This window comes from Alosa sapidissima, chromosome 6 (assembly GCF_018492685.1).
Source record: "Alosa sapidissima isolate fAloSap1 chromosome 6, fAloSap1.pri, whole genome shotgun sequence".
NCBI classification, from domain to species: Eukaryota; Metazoa; Chordata; class Actinopteri; order Clupeiformes; family Clupeidae; genus Alosa; species Alosa sapidissima.
Window position 1 is genome coordinate 11518247 of NC_055962.1, and position 16558 is coordinate 11534804.

The 16558-nt window shown below is 44.9% G+C and overlaps 1 protein-coding gene across 6 annotated transcripts in view; it reads right to left on the reverse strand.

The window, feature by feature from the left end:
- Positions 1-16558, reverse strand: part of ppp1r13bb (protein phosphatase 1, regulatory subunit 13Bb) — a 59279-nt gene that overhangs the window by 27522 nt on the left and 15199 nt on the right. For all 6 annotated transcript variants that reach the window (XM_042095551.1, XM_042095549.1, XM_042095552.1 and 3 more), the window contains exons 3-5: positions 9631-9778; positions 7209-7328; positions 517-587 (exon numbers count right to left, since the gene is read on the reverse strand). In XM_042095551.1, the coding sequence (XP_041951485.1) occupies positions 517-587; positions 7209-7328; positions 9631-9778 (339 nt within the window). The remainder of the gene's footprint in view (positions 1-516; positions 588-7208; positions 7329-9630; positions 9779-16558) is intronic.

Sequence of the window (16558 nt, forward strand, 5' to 3'; positions counted from 1 at the left end):
GTAAAAAATGCACATGTAAATTTAATGTCAATTAAATTATTTTCTAAATAGTGCAGAGATGGAGGGGAAGGCACAGCTCAAATGAATTTAAATGAATAACACATGCATAACTCAATTTCACACACAGCCACGTCCAACATCCAATTACGTTCCAGTTAGGTGGAGTGGACTGAGGTATATCTGTTTGGAACTCTGAACTCACTCTCACTCTTCCTGTAAGGGACAGAATCGGCTGCTGACAAGGTGACCTCCAAGTCAGCAATGTACTTTAATCGTTTTGCAGAGGACTGGAGATTTCTTATCAAAACCTTCAGTGTATCTAGAGATCTACAAAACCTTTTTTTCTGCCTTCACATGAAGGGGCTCAGGGGAATACATCACAGTAGTCTAACTTTGCAAATCTAAAAAGAATTTGTGTCGGACATTTCAATACTGACGTTAAAGCCACCTGGCAAATAATAAATAACAAACAAAGAGAGAGGAAAGAGGTCAATGGTGCTGGGGATGTGAACGTACCCCGTTCTCGTTGTGCTTTTCTGAGCTGGAGCCACTCCATCTGCTACTGTGGTCCTGAGATTGTTGGCTACCTATACACGAGAAAGAGAGACAGACAGAAAGAAAGAAACAAACAAACAGAGAGAGAGAGAGAGATAGAGAGAGAGACTATGAGCTTGACTAGTTTTACAGATTGGACAAAATATGATTTAACAACACCACCACATTGCATTTTATAGGGCGTTTTTTTCAAGGCACCCGGAGCACTTTACAGTAAAGAGGGAACCTCACTAACCACAACTCATCCCTCCTCGGGGTTTTGGGTTTCACAGACCCCGTGTTTGTGCTGGGGATGCACGTGAGGGAGGATCCCCTCTCTTCGGTCACCTAACTAACAAGGGACAAGCCGTGAATGTTTGTGCGACGGGAGACATGTGACTGTGGGACGCAGTCAGAAAGGAGCGCTTTTAGTGGATTATTACAGCCCATCCAGGAGGGCAGCGCTCCACCACAGCCCTTTCCCCCTTAATCCAAAGGGCGGACGACATGGGGGGGGGGGGGGGGGGGGGGTAACCAGGGGGTAATCCTGTCTAACCGAGAGAGAGAGAGAGAGAGTGAGTAAGAGTGAGTGAGTGAGTGAGTGAGTGAGTGAGTGAGTGAGTGAGTGAGTGAGTGAGTGAGTGAGTGAGTGAGTGAGTGAGTGAGTGAGTGAGTGAGTGAGTGAGTGAGTGAGTGAGTGAGTGAGTGAGTGAGAGAGAGAGAGAGAGAGAGAGCGAGCAAGCAGACACAACTGCTCTATCGGGGTGGGGCAGGAGGAAGAGTGCTGGTGAAACTCTCTGGACGGACTTGGCCTTGAACTACACTGTTCGCAGGCAGAAACTTTTTGTGCCCACGAAGCACTAATGTGATAGCCGTAAAAAGGTGTGGGATGATGATATGAGCAGAGCGCAGAAGGGAATAAAGGTGTCAAATGTATAGGGAAAGACAGGGGAGCAGTCGAGGGTGGGAGGGCAAACAGCAGGACTGAGGAGAGGGATGAGCTAGAGAGAGAGGTGTGAGATGGAACTAGGAGGAGAGAGAAGAGGAAGATTCTAAACAAAACAAATAAACAGCAGAGAAAGAGGATTGGAAACGATTGACGGTTTAGGAGACAGGGAGAAGAACAACAGATAGAAATGAATGTGGAGTGAGTGAGGGAGAGAGAGGAGAGAAGAGGAAAGAAGGAAGATGAGGTCAGAAGAGTTCAAGAGAGACAGGGAGAAACAGCATGATACAGACAAGGAAAAAAGAATACAATGCAGAGAGAGAGAGAGAGAGAGAGAGAGAGAGAGAGAGAGAGAGAGAGAGAGAGAGAGAAAGAAAGAAAGAAAGAAAGAAAGAAAGAAAGAGAGAGAAAAAAAAGCACAAAAACTGGAGAGACAAGAACAGCAGCTAAAAGGGCGAATAAGAGGAACAGACAGACAGGGACAGACAGACAGATAGACAGGGACAGACAAACAGACAGACAGGGACAGACAGACAGATAGACAGACAAACAGACAGACAGAGAGAGAAAGACAGACAGAGAGAGGCAGCATGCGGGCAGTGGGGGTGTGCTGGATGAAGGCCTGTCACTGGGGCGGTGACAGCCGGCCGCTCAGTGGAGGGTGATGGGGGCCGTTTTACACCCTCCACTGGACACACTTGCGTTCCAGCTCAGTGGAGCCAAGCAAGGCCAACACAGCCTCCAACACTGCCGCCAGTCCAGCCACAGCCACACACACACACACACACACACAGGCCAGGGCATTTGAATGTGTGTATGAATGTTTCAAATATTCTATGATTCTGTAATTCAACATTTTTTCCTATGTGTCTGTGTTCTATGCTTTTCAATGGCATCTTCCGTTATATGGTGATGTCAATAAAGCAACAGGGAGAGAAAGCAAGAGAGAAATGAATGGGTTCTGTAAGAAACTACTTGTTATGGACACATTTGATTTCTTGTCCAGTCATTAAAAACAATAAGCAGTCAAATCAATGAACATAGTGTTTGTTCTTGTAACTGATAAACTGTTCAATCACTAACCATATTGTTTGCCAGATTGCCAATGATATTTGTTTGTAGCTTTGAGTCAACAGATTGACTGTGTAAAATATTCAATAGTCTTGACACAGCCCTAATATATGTGTATTATATGAATAATATATGCCATAGACCTTTAGTGACGCTGAACTGACTTGAATGTATGGCTGCAACAATGAACCAATTCGTCAACTATTTAAATTAAATCACCAACTGTTTTAAATGTGGTGGCACACCTGGTCTTCAACCAACCCAAAAGGGCCCGTTACACACCGAGCTCCATTGGCTACCTGTAGCCACCCGCATTAAATTATATTCAATAACGCTGGCATATATAAAGCGATCTCCGTTTCCGAACCCTTCGTTCAACACATGACAAACTATATATCAAAATAAACAGCAGACCTTACCGAACACAAAGGTGTAAAGCAGTCCCCTGTACAGTTAGCCGTTCCAAAGAAATCCGTTTTGAATTTGCAGCAAATTTAGACATGCATGTGTCCAAATTTGGGCTTCAAGTTTCACAATGTGTTTACATTTTTCTACTTTTTTACATAACAGGCCAAATACAAAATATATGTTGCAAATATCGCCTAGATATCGGTAAATATTCAAATCAGAGGATATACAGCTGACTAAGACTGAAAGTAGCCGATCACAAAATGCTAAGCATGCATCTAGGCTATTTGAGTTTCTTAAAGCTGAGCTGTGGTTAAATTGTTCAATACATAATTTACAGGCCAAATATAAAATAAATGTTAAATATAGCCTAGATATCTGTAAATATGATCATGATGATCCGATGATTTACAGTTCTATGTAATATGTCATGTTTCATGTTTTTGTAATGTTTCATACAGTGATGCAGGTCTACTGCTGTGAATAGGCTAAATACAATTTAGATCATTTTTATAGCCTACTACTGTATAGTTAACTTTGGCCTTGGTGCCCTGACATCTGGCCTTTGTGCCCCCCACCAAATATTCCCAACTGAAGGCCAAGAGGCCTTGCCCCTAAAATGTTGAAATTCCAAGCCTGCCCACTACAACTAACTAGACTACACCACTGCTCCTACACCATTAATAATCTTACACACTTAACATGCACTGACCATGACTTCTTTCTCCATCCTGTCAATCCCTCCTATCTACATCCCTTAACTTAACTTGAATTTGAACTGTTATTCTACTCTTACACAAGGTAGTACTATTATTGTTGCACTGTTGTCTTCTATTTACACTGTACCTTGACTGATCCCTAATTTTGTAAAGTCGCTTTGGATTAGTGTCAAAACAACTTATGTGGTTTGTATACTATAGTATTTATTTAATTTCATTAGGCTATTGCTTGAATTCACATTGTTGTTTATTATTGATATTCTCCTTAATGTAGTCTTACCAAATTTTTAAATGATTTACTTTGTATTGTTAAATTTAACTTTGTATTGTTATTTGTATGTATTTGTATTATTTGCTTTGGACAAAAGTGTCTGCTAAATACCATAACCATAACATGTGGTTGCTCAGCAACACTGCACAAAAAGTTTTCACTTGTATCACCTTTTTTTATGCATTTACATGCAGGCATCTGGACATACAAGTCTTTATGTGTGCTGGCTTGTGCTAGCATTTAAGCATGTAAATGCAATTGTGAGTGCGTCTATGCCTGCACGTGTACGTTGGCAAATCAGTGTGTGTGTGTGTAAGTAGGCTCAGAACGTGTGTACTGTATGTGTGTGAGGGTCAAGTAGGCAGGCCACGGGGGCCGGAAGGGGTCAAAGACGCGGCGTCCAAATATGGAGCAAGCCGCTTAGTTACATAACCCCCTACACACACATTCTAAACTGCTTCATGGCTAAGACCTATAAAACCTGCACTCCTGGGGAGATGCAATTAAGACCCAAGCAAACAAATACCCTTAACTGGAAGGGCATTAAGAGAACACAGACCCCCGCCAAGGGTTCATAGTTCTGGTCTATACAAATCAAACTCAAGATATCAGTGTGTAATTGTCTTTTATATGTTGACAGAAATACCGCTTCAGCAGTACACACCTTCCAGACCTCTCAGGTCTCAGGAGAAATACTCGTTAGTAAAACCTACTGTTAGAACTAAACATGGTGAAGCAGCTTTTAGTTGCTATGCAGTTCAGCTCTGGAACCAACTTTCAGATGAGATCAAAGCTGCCCCAACTGTAGCCAGTTTCAAATCTAGACTTAAGACCAAACTTTTCTCAGATGCTTTCTGCTAACTGATTAAATGTTCATTGCCCAGTTCACAGCGCACTCTTGTTGAGGGGGATTCTGGTGAAGTAGTTGTCCTGTCATTCTAAAAGAATAGACAGATTGGGCATAGTCAAAGTGTAACAGCACGTTGTTTACTGCTCGAGAATGACAGGACTATTTTGGGACAGCAACTGTTTTGGGTGTTAATACTCCACGAGGGGGACTATCGAGGCCTATGATCGGGCATTTTGGCCCTGAAAGTAAATATATGTGGTGGTGTGCGCGCACAGTTTGGGACTACTTCAAGATAGATAGATAGTTTATTGATCCACAGGGGAAATTCAAGAATCTCTATAAAGTGCTGCTGTTCACTGGGTGCTTGACTAGTCATTCTATGTTGTTTTTTTTAAAGTATATTTTTGGCCTTTTTGCTTTTACGGATAGGACAGTGAAGATAGACAGGAAGGAGTGGGAGAGATGGGGTGGGATCTGGACATGACCACAGATCAGATTTGAACCTGGGTCCCCGTGGGCACTTGGACCCGTACATGGCATGAGCGCTATAGCATGTTGCGCCACAGCGTCCTCATATTGTTTTTTATGTGTTATAATTATTACTTTTTAAAACACTTGCCCTTTTAGTTTTATGTTTTTTTTTATTCTTTGACTATTGCCCTTCTATGCTTTTATTAGCTATTCCTGTTTGCTTGTGTTTATGCAAAGCACATTGAATGACCTCTGTGTATGAAATGCGCTATACAAATAAAGTTGACTTGACTTGACTAAATGTCATGGGTTTGCCCTTGCTATCAAGCTTCATGATAATCAGGCCAGTAGTTTTTGCGTAATCCTGCACACAGACCGACAGATCGACAGACAAATCATACTAAAAACATTACCTGAGGTGATAAATAATTAAACCAAATAAATACATAAATAAGATAAATAAATAAATTGTGAATATGCCTGAAACACCCTAGAGTGTGCTCTCGAGGAGGAAAAGACTTCTTTGTTAACATGCAGATGTCGCTGCTGAAATGCCGAGTGATGAAAATACCGAGGGCCCTTACAGTTGCTGAAGACGGAGGGGGAGCGGGGATGCATGCTCAGAGCTCATTCATGATCACTGATTGGCATTGCCGACAAGTGAATGGACAGCAATCAACATGCAAATTCTCCCTTTTGTGCGTGTGCTGCCAGTATCCACTAATAGTCTGTGGCGTTACAGCACGTGACCTTGAAAGGAGACGTCAGACCAAACGAAACCAAATCTCTGAAGCGCTGTAAGACCAGCGTCTGTTTCCTTGTGGTTGAGACGAGACGCTTGGCATCAGATAGCCGACATGAATTTCAAAAAGGCAGTGTATTTTAGATAATGTATTTTACCTTTGGTGTGTAATAAAGTTCATGAAACACTGCTATTCCTAACCCTCCTGTCATGACGTAGGTGCTTTTTTTCAAGTGATTAAAAACCGAAAGGACACTTCTGACGAAAGGTAGTTTAGTTTGGTTTGGCTAGTGACATACTTGCTGTTAACAAAGCGTATGCATCATGGGTGCCACATGTATCCTGCGCCCATTTGGCATTGTTGTGCACGTCCTCAAAAATTAACATGAACGCTTGTTCATTGTGGCACAGTACGTGACTGGGCATGTATATGGGCATGAGTATGCAAGACTTTATTTAGAACTCTGGGTTCTGCCCCAGCCTAAGGATGATGATACTTTTTGAGGAATGATCTTTTTATTTTGATTGGATGATCATGACAATTTGCCTACTGATGATTAATTAAAGTTCTCCAGAAAAGAGATTGTTGCCCAATATCAATGGGAACATGCCAGAACCACAATAAGGCGGGGATCACATTAGCCAGTGGCAAGCGGCAGGTTTCCTATTGTTCTCTATGGTTCGGCAGCGGTACGGTGGTAACGCTGGCGTAACGCTAGCGTTGAACAAGCTGAGCGTTGAACTTGGTTCAACTTTTAAAGCTCAACGCAAGCATATTCAATTGAAAAAACGTTTGTGTTGCTTAGGAACTAGATAAAACTTATTATGTTCCGAGCGTTGCGTTACGTTTGCCGCTGCCGCTGGCTGATGTGATCCCCGCCTAATGAGGAATACTGTCCTGCAACATTGCTCAAAAAATTGCTCCATGTATCATCAGCTTTAGTCTCATTTGATGGTCATGTGCTAACTAAGGCAAAGAGACTGACGGGCAACGAAGGTTACCCGTGACTTGTTGGTAGGCTGCGATTGATCAGATACTCAGTGGCTTCCCTCAATCCCTCTAGTAAATGCCCCTGCTCAAGAACCACTGGGGACTAAAATGTTTTTCAAAATTGTTTGGGAAAAAACAAGAAAGTGTGACGTAACATAATTTGTAGGGGATACGTGCGCAAAGCCCCAATGGAACCACTCCTCACCTTGGTCGCTGTTCTCGGTCGGCGAGTCTTCGTGGCGCAGGAAGAACTTCACCTCCTGTCTCCTGGTGCCCCATTTCTGCAGGTGGTCGTACATCATGTGATCAAAGGGGATGGCTCTCTCTGTGGGAGAAAAGGAAAAACACAGGAGAGTTACAGAAGTGAAAACAAGCCGGCGGAATCAAACAACGCATCTGCATTCATTTGGCAACAATGTTGGGGAGTCCAATTAATTTAAGATCGTTTTAATTGGACTTAAGGAGGGTCCCTATTGAGAAGAGATGAAGATGGAGACAGTGAAAGTGAGGAAGAGAGACAGAGAGAGCGAAAAAGAGGGAGATAGAGAGAGAAGGGGGGGGGGGCAGAGAGAGACAATGAAAGAGAGAGAGAGGGTGAGTTTGTTAGAGAAATGCAGTACAGGGAAAAAGAGAGTACACAAGTGTGACAGTGAAAGAGAATATGTTTAGCCCAAGAGGAGGCTCCCCACTGAGTTGGAGGGAGAGAGAGAGAGAGAGAGAGAAAAAGAGGCAGACATTGAGGGGAAAAAAAGTGATAAGAGACAAGGAAAAGAAAGAGCATAAAAGAACAAGACTCAAGGAAAATTGCAAGGATGGCGAAGCAGGATGGAGATGAACGCCATTAGGTAGGTTCAGAAAAGCACAGGGATTGTCTTTCACCCGCGCTAATTAACCGGCCAGAGTGCCAGACAAACACAAACACATGGAAGCGACTCAAGAGAAGAAGAGGAAAGAGATGATGCTGAGTGGGAGGAATAAGCAGATAAAGGAGTGGATTCCCTGAGGGAGATGGAGGGTGTGGACATCAGGGATCAAAGAGCAGGCCAGGCCAGGGCAGGGCAGGCCAGGCCAGGGCAGGGCAGGGCAGGGCAGGGCAGGGCAGGGCAGGGCAGGGAGAACAAACATGACTGTGTGCCAGAGGAATGCAGATGGTGGGGGTGGTGGGGTAGTGTGTGTGTGTGTGTGTGTGTGTGTGTGTGTGTGTGTGTGTGTGTGTGGGGGGGGGGGGGGGGGGGGGGGTGCGGGGGTGGTATAGCAGGTGGGGTCTGTGTATGAGGGAACATACTACAGGCTCTCTGCACAGGTGGAGGAACACCTGAGCTCACCTGTGCCAAGCATGATGGGAAAGAGAAAGAGAGAGGCCAAACTGATAAGAGGAAGGACGGGGTCTGAAGAAAAACATGGAAGAGAAAAGAGAAGAGGAAGAAGAGAGCTGGAGACCACAGGGGGGGAGAGAACTAAAAAAGGCGCAGTCACAAGCTGAGGACAAAAACCAGGGTGCATTGCAGTGAGAGAGGGGGAGAGAGAGAGAGAGAGAGAGAGAGAGAGAGAGAGAGAGAGAGAGAGAGAGAGAGAGAGAGAGAGAGAGAGAGAGAGAGAGAGAGTAGAGTGGAGGAAGGAGGAAGAGATGGGACCAGTGTTGCAGGTTTGACAGGAGCTGAGGGAGAGCAAGACAGGTGCTCGGTACAGCGCAGCACATCACAGCACACTGCAGCCCCAACTGACTAGAGGCCACTATCGATCCAGTTTGACCCCAGCTGCTATAGAGACGACCTCTTGACTTGTTGGCAGGCTGTGATTGATCAGATACTCAGTGGCTTCCCACAATCCCCCTGGTAAATGCCTGTGCTCAAGAACTTCTGGGGACTGAAATGTTTTTCAAAGTTTTTGAGTAAAGGAACAAGACACTGTGACTCAACATAATATAGAGGAGATACGCTCCTCTATGGACATCTGTCAACAGCCAAATCCCGGCCCCACAAACACACAGGAAACACACATTCCAACAACCCAATCCAAGGAAGGACACACCCCGTGTCTGAGGTTTGGGAACACCACACTGGTAGACACGGCAACATTCCTGAGCACAAAACAAAATGCTCAGTGAATCCATTTGTTTGGCTCGGTTGCGCAACATGTTCCCAGCATGCCGTGCGCTTCCTGAGTGTCTGCGCTTCAGAAGCGGGAGGGCCTTTTGATCCCACTCTTCTCCTGCTCAGAGCTGCCTTTAAAGTTGCACTCTGTGGGACGACAAAGTGTTCCCTCTTTCTGTTGTCTGCTTGGGGTCAATTTCCATCTAGCCTTTTCAGAGAGAAGCACCTACGCACACACCAGGAAAAGGACTGCAAGTGCTTCTTCATCAGGTGAACATTAAACAAAAGGGATCAGGGCTCTCTGTTCTCCTCTAAATGTTATGGCATAGAGCAACACACATACACACACACACACACACACACATATACATAAAGACATAAGTATAAATCGTTGAAAACATCTACAGAACTACCCAAACATACACATACAAAAGATGTAACCACTTCACTCTCTCTCACACACACCCACACACACCCACAGGAAGAGGGGACAGGAAGTGGTCAGCGTTGGGCTGACCAGACGGGGCGACTGACCGTTGCCACGCCACACTTCGGCCAAGTGGCAGCCACTCTCGCCAGGCTCCTTGCAGAACTCCACCACGTCGCGGCAGGACGTCTCCGGGGTGATGGGCACCTCGGACACCGCCTGCTCGCCATCGTTCAGGTACACGGTCAAAATCATCTGCAACGAAGGGGGGGGGGGGGGCAAAGAAAAGAGAAATGGGGAAAACAGTATGTCATTTTAAAGTTCTGGAGTTATGTTATTTAGAGTTTACAGTGCCGTCATTTCCCAACTACACTGTATTAGCCGCGGCTTACACATTGATTTTGGAAAATTTCTTCAGCTATGAGGTTAACACACGGGGCAGTTAATATGGTATTAATATGGTTTTGTTTCTTTTAACTTAAAACAGTGTCCTGCGGCTTATACACAATGCGGCTAATACACAGGACATTACTGTATTGGTTCTTTCAATGGTTAATGAACATTGTTGGCCAATTCATTTCCATTAATTGCCATTAATTGCATTATTATGCGAGTTCTGCCCTATGGATAAAGATCTAGATATGGACGCAGTATGTCCCTTTGTGTTCCATCCTCCATTTCGGCTTCATGTACCGATGCAATGACATATTTGCTAGGAGGAGAAATGCACCAAGACAAACACAAAAAGAGAGGGGAGTATGAGAAATGAATGTGTGGAATGTGAATGTGTTGGCAGCATCTCAACACCAACAGTAAAACCAATGCAATGAACTATTGAATTACAAAAGGCCTCCTAGAGCTTATCAACCCACAGCAGAACGAGGAGCTATCTGAGGACAGAGAATACATTTGCTACTGACCAAAGCACACAGTCCAAATATCACTGCCTAGCAGGAGAGCGCGAGAGATATTAACAGAACAACTTACAGACTCCCGCAAATTTACACTCAGTGGCAAACGAGACACTCTAACCTCTGTGTCTCAAAGTATATAGTGCAGATTTTGGTACAATACTAACCACGGAAAAGTGGGCACAATGCAAGTAAGCGCTCAGAGCACACTAGCAGTGTACTGACAGAAGTATGTGGTTTGACAGAGTTGTTTTATTCGGTTTGTGCACAGAAGCCCATACATTTGCGGGGGGGAGTGTCAGCTGTGTTGTAGCAGGATCTTTTTTTTTTTTTTGAGGTAGCCGATGACCAACACAGACGGACGCAGCAGTGTTCAGCTGTCCCTCTGTGACCTGCTCTGTGTTGGTCAGAAAGAGAGAATTATGTTCTCCATCATTATAGGACCATTGTTGCACAGTGACGTTTTGAGGAAACACACACACACACACACACACACACACACACACACACACACACACACACACACACACACCCCCCTAGACACTTCCCAGGCGACATGTTATGCTGTGTTTGTGCAGGCCTGGAGGCCCTGTGACAGGCCAGAGATGGATAAGGCTGCAGAACAGACGCTGGGCAGAGCAGAGCAGTGGACTGGACTGGAGCAGAGGACAACAGGAGGCGCAATACTGGAGAAAGAGACGGACACCGGAGACACCGTCTGAACCGCAACTCACTCACACCACCACAGACAAAAATGGGCGTGGGAGTGGACCGTGCCCAGCGAACGTCATGCGTGAGGAAAAATGAGTGACTAGGCAGTGGCTGGCAGTATGTGACAAATGTCCTGCTGCGGTATTGAGTTGAGCCCATGAGAGTTTAGGTCTATTCTATAACAAGACCAAAACAAACCATTTTGCAAAACCACAACTTAACAAAGGTCTTTATAAATAAACTATAATTTAGTTGCTCATCTTTGATTCATCTTCACAATCATCTTTTGACCCTGAATGTGTAAACACTGTGTCAAAACAGGTACAGGACATGACGCTGTAATACCACAATCCCTGAGCAAACACCTCGTCTAGTCTACACCAAATATGCTGGTGGCAAAAGAGATTAGCTTAGCAATGAGTCATGCACCACAAACAAACAAAAACAAAACTGTGTGTGTAAAAATAAATAAATAAATGGGACTAATCCTCATTACCACAGACGTGTAGCAAACCAAGCCAACATGTTGGCAAATTATAGACAGCAGGGCTGACAAACTTCATTGCAAGCAAACAAACAGCTGCATGCAGAGTACACGGTGTTGAGAAAAACCAGAGCCTCGACGTGACCCCATCTGACAACCTGTGGTTAGGACTGGAGACACTATTGTTGACACCCCCCAGAGTAGGGACAGGGCCAAGGCATGTACTGAGGATCAGTCACTCCTCACGCGTCAGTGCCAGGCTCCAGTGCTCAGGACCTACAAACACAAGTCCCGGCTTGCCTTGTGCACGGGACAGCACATCAACTCCGATGAAAATCACAATAACAAGATAGTGACTGAGAGCATGGTGTATGTTTTGGTTTTGTACTCAAAGTTTTAAAAACAGGGCCTGACACCTCTCAAGGAATTGTTGGGTTTCAGTTCTGAGACTTACAGGCTAAAGCCTTTGGCACACCTCAAGTGAGAACCACCCTCACTAAAACTTTGCAATCGATCTCAACTAATATTCCCATTAGGCTAAATGCAATATTTTCAGTCAACAAAAGTGCAAAAGGACCCTTATAATCTATTACTCTGACGGGAGTACTCAATACAGTATGTATTTGTGCACTGCTACAAACGTACCATACATTACCACACATTTGCTGCATTAGGCCTACAATCCTCTAGATTAACCACAGTATGCTGCAATGTGACATTTTGTTCCTCCCTCTCTAATCCAGTTGCAAAACACTTTTTTCCTGTGACAACCTCATCATTTCTGCTGTCAGACATCTAACCTCATCCAACAATGTTTCCTTCTCATGTAGCAATTCTCATTCCTGCCAGACTGTGATGAACAGCACCACATTCACAGGCTTTTAAATCACTGTCAAACATAGTACACATACCTTCTCTAAGCGATTTTTGGCCATTACATTTTATGATGCATTTCATAATTTTCATAATCTATCTCTCATATGGATTTCGATATGACAGTTGAAATATTAAAATGTCCTTCTGAGGGTGACTGCCCCCCCCCCCCCACGCTGAACCACCCAACTAAAAATAAATCATATGAAAATAAAATCAAATCAAATCTTGTCCTTGGGGTTTCAGTCATGACATTCTAGACAATCCGGTATAATGTCACTGATCGCACCACTGGTAAGTTAGCTACAGGGCCAGTCTGACACAGGAGACCTCTGGTGTCTTCTGCCCCCTCTCTGAGTCTGCTGGTGCTGGTGGTGGTGGTGGGGGGGGGGGGGGGGGTGCAATAGCCCTTAAACTCGTCATAACTCAACACTTCCCCTCCACACAAGCTCGGGAGTCACTCTCGTCTTCCGGCTGGTCTGTACGCTTACATGTCAATCCCATAAGCCCCTGCTTCAGCAGATGTGTCTCCCTCCGCTTGACTGACAGGTTGGAAAAGCAGACAGGAGGTGGGACACCACTGCCGCCGCCACCGCCACGACCACCACCGCTATCACGGCCCGCGCGTGATCCTTGTGCTGCCACACATTGTAGACATCACATGTCATCTGTCTGGTCAAAGGGGTCACGCTCACCCATCCATCGAACCACACACGGGCCACTAACCCTTCTAAGCCTGACATAAGCGTGGCAGGGCAGACTAGGCTTTCCCTTATGTAACACCAAAGATTTCCTAAACTGATTAGCCTAGTGACGGGCTTAAAGTCTAGCCTATTTAATAGCATATGGGGGGGGGGTCAGACCACCAACACAAGCCGGGTGGCTTCATGATTAAGGGGTGAGAGATTTCACTTACTTGTGTGATTGGAAACATGCCACCATCTGTATGTGCGGAATAGAGGATAGAATAGTGTTTATCAAATCCTAGCTTCAATGAGAAGCAGTATAGGTTTAAATGAGAGCGCCCCCTGAAGGGGAGTGGGGGTAACTGTTGGGATGTACATTTGTCTGGAAAAGCAGGATGATCCAGGGAAAAGCCCCTTATGGGAGATTTTCCAGGGAGCTGGCAGGGGCTCAGGACCAAAGTTAAGTGAGATCGCCCAAACTGCCAAAGTCTGGGTGCCAAAACAAGGCTGTGGGGAGGGGGTTTGCAAAGCAAGTTACACAACAGTTGTCAACAAGACACAACAAGGGGTCACGGTCAGGAGCATCCAATATAATGAGCTCACACAGAGTCTCTGAGCATGAAAACCACAGAGATAAATAAGAACAACATTTCATCATAGCAACAAAAAAAACTTACACTATGAGTAATTATATTTTGATACATTTGATGTCAGTGCAATTAAGAGAAAGGCAACAGACTTCTGGTACAGACATAACAACAGCTGATCTAGGCAACACACATTCTGTTACTCATCAGTAGCTGCATTCAGACCTTCGTGTAGGACCGGAAGTTCTGCGGCTGTTAAACGGTTGGGCCGTATATCTGAACAACATAACCGGACATTTGAAACTCCGAACTTAGCCGGCTGTTCTACTGCTCCCCTCCTAGTATTTCTGACGGGCATTATGTAAATGAGCTGTGTCTGAAAGAAACAAAGAACATGCGGAGATTCCGTTCATGTGCATGTTCAACCACGATCAACATGTTCAACCACACAGAGATTTTGTTAATGTGTGTCAGTATCGTTCACACATGAACGTATAATGTCAGCATGTTAGCGTCATATCTGAATCACCCGAAGGGTCGGACCTCCGTTTGACAAAGCTCTGCATATACTCCGGAGGTAATATCTGAAAGCAGCTTGACAGAAGACTACAGTACTGACTGAAATTAGGCCTAAAGGAGGTGAGATGTCTGCCTGAGGTTACATTTCTGAGTTATAACTTTTCACTCTAATTGCCCTTGGGTACCCAGTGTACCTTGTTCCACCATAAATGAAGCCAACTACTGATTACGGCCACGTGCTACTTCAGAGATTTGCAATACTTGCTCTGATAAGCCCTGGTCTGATAACTATGCTCAACCAGTGCACCCAACAAGTGCAGGCGGCAACACATTTGAAAAGTCACATCACACAACTTTTTGTTGACCGTTACAAAACTAAAAGAGCCTTGCAGCTACCAAGGCTAACATTAGCATGACGCCAAGGGATAAAGAAAACTCCCCACCACTGCATTTCTGCAATATAGCCCACACGAAGCACGGAGGACAAACTCTTCTTGAGCGCTGCTCTTAATGGGCCCTCTGCAGTGGCACCAACATGCTGATCAGATCGCTCAGCTGTTATCTCTTCCCTAAGTCATCCTGGCCCTGGTGCTGAAATAGGCGGTAAAGAGTAGACGAGGCAGTACTGCCTATAGAGCCAAACTGATGATACTAGGGAAAGGAAAAGCTCAGAGCTGCGAAGGAACTCATTCATAATCTGACAAACAACTGACAGTGATGTTTGTCTTAGGCTAAATGACGAATGATATCGAAAAGCAATTGAGTGAAGTCTGTCATAGCATATTGGCAACAGAAAAAAAATGTTGTTCAAGAAAAAAGGAAGTTCAAAAGGTTTAGATATTCCACACCAAGTTGAAAACAAAAACAAACACTGGTCTAACACACACACGTGGAAGAAAGAAACGGCTGATAACTACACAGGTCTGATTATGTAACTGTAGATGTAGAGAACTGTAGAAAAGGGAAGAATTCAGCCAAAATGTTTTTTTTTCCCTGTGTTAATTAAAGGAACTATAAGTGATGTAACTCCGTTTCTAAAGCTAAAACATTTTTTGTCACATACAGCTAACATCACCTCACCATCCGCTAGCTGCCTGTGGCCCCGAATACACTGTAAAAAAAAAAAACGCGGTCTCCATGGACAACCTAGGCTCCAAAAATGGCTACAAAACAACTTGGGCAAACCTTGCCCATAAAAACATAAAAAAACTGTTGCTTTTGGGAACATAAAAAACGGGATGTGCTTTTGGGAGAGTTTCAATTGCACGGGAGGGAGGGGGAGGGAGTAGCAAGCTAGCTCTGTTTTGTTTGAACATCAACAGAACTGACGTTACCCTGCATCGCTTATAGCACTAATAATCCAAACTCTGAGTAAACTCTTTGAATGTCTTACTACAATCAGCTGCCTTTTTCATCCTGCTTATCTCATCTTAAGGGCAAACGAACATTGGGTGTTAGACTTCTGCAAAGTTGACGACACAACAGGTTAAGTTGTAAGAGATTTGAGCTAAAAAGGGTGTGAGTCCCATCATCACATAACATGAGGCACTGTGAGATTACAGAGAACAAGTTCAGCAGAACACTGCTTGACCTTCAAGTGTCTCCTACGTCTATTGTTACCACATGACCTCTTTAAGTGTAGAAAAAGGGCTTTCAAATCCGCCAGAATCACAAAAAGCATGCAGCAACGGTAAGACTTAAGTCGTTAGTCAGGTCTCTATACAGGGAGGTGCAGCCTAAAAAGAGCCCTCGAACAATATCTACATAACTTGAAACTCTTGCACTGACAGTCACTGAGTGTCACAGGCTGATTCCCTTTACCTCTCCTGCATCTTGAGCAGAGAACGGAACAAATGCCACATCGGGCAAATGTGCATCGCTTTCACTTTCCTCCGAAAGCAAGCGCGAGACGAGGAGGGGGGGGGGGGGGGGGGGGGGGGGGGGGGGGGTGTGTGGAAGGGGAGAGAAATAAAAAGAGCATGCATAATTCAGCCACTCAAGTGCCAAAGAAGGGTTGTCGGCGGGGTCCATCCTTCCCTGACGAGATTAATCGCTACAATGGGGCTGAGGAGAGATGATGAGGACTGCCACGGAGGGGGAAGAGAGCCCGACTCCAAGCACAGCATCGGGCTGACAGCAGATCAGCCACACAGAGGTCCCACCGCCACCACAACAATCAGATTCCAGCGACATTAGTCAGCGCATAGACCTCTGGTCTCTGAGAGAAGTGCTGAAATAGGCGGTAAAGAGTAGACGAGGCAGTA